Below are 1,313 nucleotides of genomic sequence, written 5' to 3'. Positions count from 1 at the left end.
CTGGGTTTTTTTTTTATTTAACCCATAAAAGTAGACTTCTTTAAAAAAAAAAAAAGTTTTAAGTCCTGTAAACCCTTGATAAAGATTTTACCTAAGAGTTTTGATAATTAAGTAATTAGGAGTATCTAAATTATTTTTCTGTGAGAATTATAATAACAGGAAATTTTCATTTTTAACACCTTTATGACATAAATAAAAAAAGTAAAAAAAAATTAAATAATTTTTTTTTATTAATTTTGTTTAAATGATTACATTATATAAATTTAATATTCAAATAATTTTGATTTTTACTTATTCATACAATTTTTGACATCTTAGGTGGATTTACTTTTTATTTTTCCCAAGTTGTTTGATTAAGCTGTAAAAAAATTGTTCTAATGAAACATTTAAAAACAAAAATTTTTTCATGAGAAATTAGGTAAAATATCGTGTTAAAAATCTTTAGTATATAAAGTATTTTAACTCACTCTTCTACTGCTGCATTTTTAGCGTCATCCGTTGTCTTGCTCAACGCCTTTTTTAATTTATCAATCACATATTCATTATTTAGAGAATCTAAAAAAGTTTATCGACATTAATAATAATTAAATCCCTCAGGGGGTAATAGGCAATTGGTACTACCGGCGTAGCGAACCTGGGGTCCCGAGCTCCTACTGGCAGAAAGTCCCAGGTGGACGATTCCAATAGGTAATGGTGTAGGAAAAGTGGCGCTCCCATCGCCCGATGTGGAAAACACGGCAATAGCCCCTTACTGGTTCCAGTAATGTAACCAATAAAGAGGGAGGAGAAATTCTTCAAAACTTGAAGATTAATGGGGGTTGACGTAGGGCTAACCACCCAACTCATAATAACAACTTGGTTCCGAAACAAAACACAGTGAAGCCTCGGATGAAAAATAAATTGCAAAAGTTTAGTTTAGGGACATGGAATGTACGAACAATGTTCGCAGCAGGAGTAATGACGACAGTACTATCTGCACTGAAGAGATATCTATGGGAAATAGTAACCATACAAGAGATCAGATAGACGAATGTAGGGAACATCAAACTTCGTAACGCAACTATATTCTATAATTGCGGTCAAAGCCATGAATATGGCGTTGGGTTTATAGTAAACATTAACATAGTACCAATTGTAAGATACTTCATAGCTCATAGCGAAAGAATTTATCTCCTACAGTTGGAGTGTAAATGGAGAAACATTACAGTAATAAACTATCATGCTTCAACTGAGAATAAAGAGAACCAAACTAAGGAAGAGTTTTACAACCAACTAGAAAGAGTTTATGACAGTATACCTAAAAGGACCAGAAA

At 31.9% G+C, this 1,313-nt stretch overlaps 1 protein-coding gene across 3 annotated transcripts in view; it reads right to left on the bottom strand.

Annotated features, from left to right (window-relative positions):
- Positions 1–211: 211 nt before the first annotated feature.
- The window catches only part of LOC126897201 (uncharacterized), an 11,746-nt gene continuing 10,644 nt past the window's right edge, over positions 212–1,313 (bottom strand). The window contains exons 5-7 of one of the 3 annotated variants that reach the window (XR_007702046.1): positions 622–883; positions 468–555; positions 314–358 (exon numbers count right to left, since the gene is read on the bottom strand). Coding sequence is in view for 1 of the 3 variants with exons in the window: in XM_050670612.1 (XP_050526569.1) it covers positions 325–358; positions 468–555 (122 nt within the window). In the remaining 2 variants the exon portion in view is untranslated. Of the gene's footprint in view, positions 359–467; positions 556–621; positions 884–1,313 lie in introns of those variants that run through there. The other 2 variants (XM_050670612.1, XR_007702047.1) reach the window with 2 other exon arrangements.

The sequence above is a fragment of the Daktulosphaira vitifoliae genome, unplaced genomic scaffold, assembly GCF_025091365.1.
Source record: "Daktulosphaira vitifoliae isolate Bord-2020 unplaced genomic scaffold, ASM2509136v1 Scaffold_2, whole genome shotgun sequence".
Lineage (NCBI taxonomy): Eukaryota > Metazoa > Arthropoda > Insecta > Hemiptera > Phylloxeridae > Daktulosphaira > Daktulosphaira vitifoliae.
Note: the sequence above shows the minus strand (reverse complement) of the source record. Positions and strands in the feature narration are given on the sequence as shown.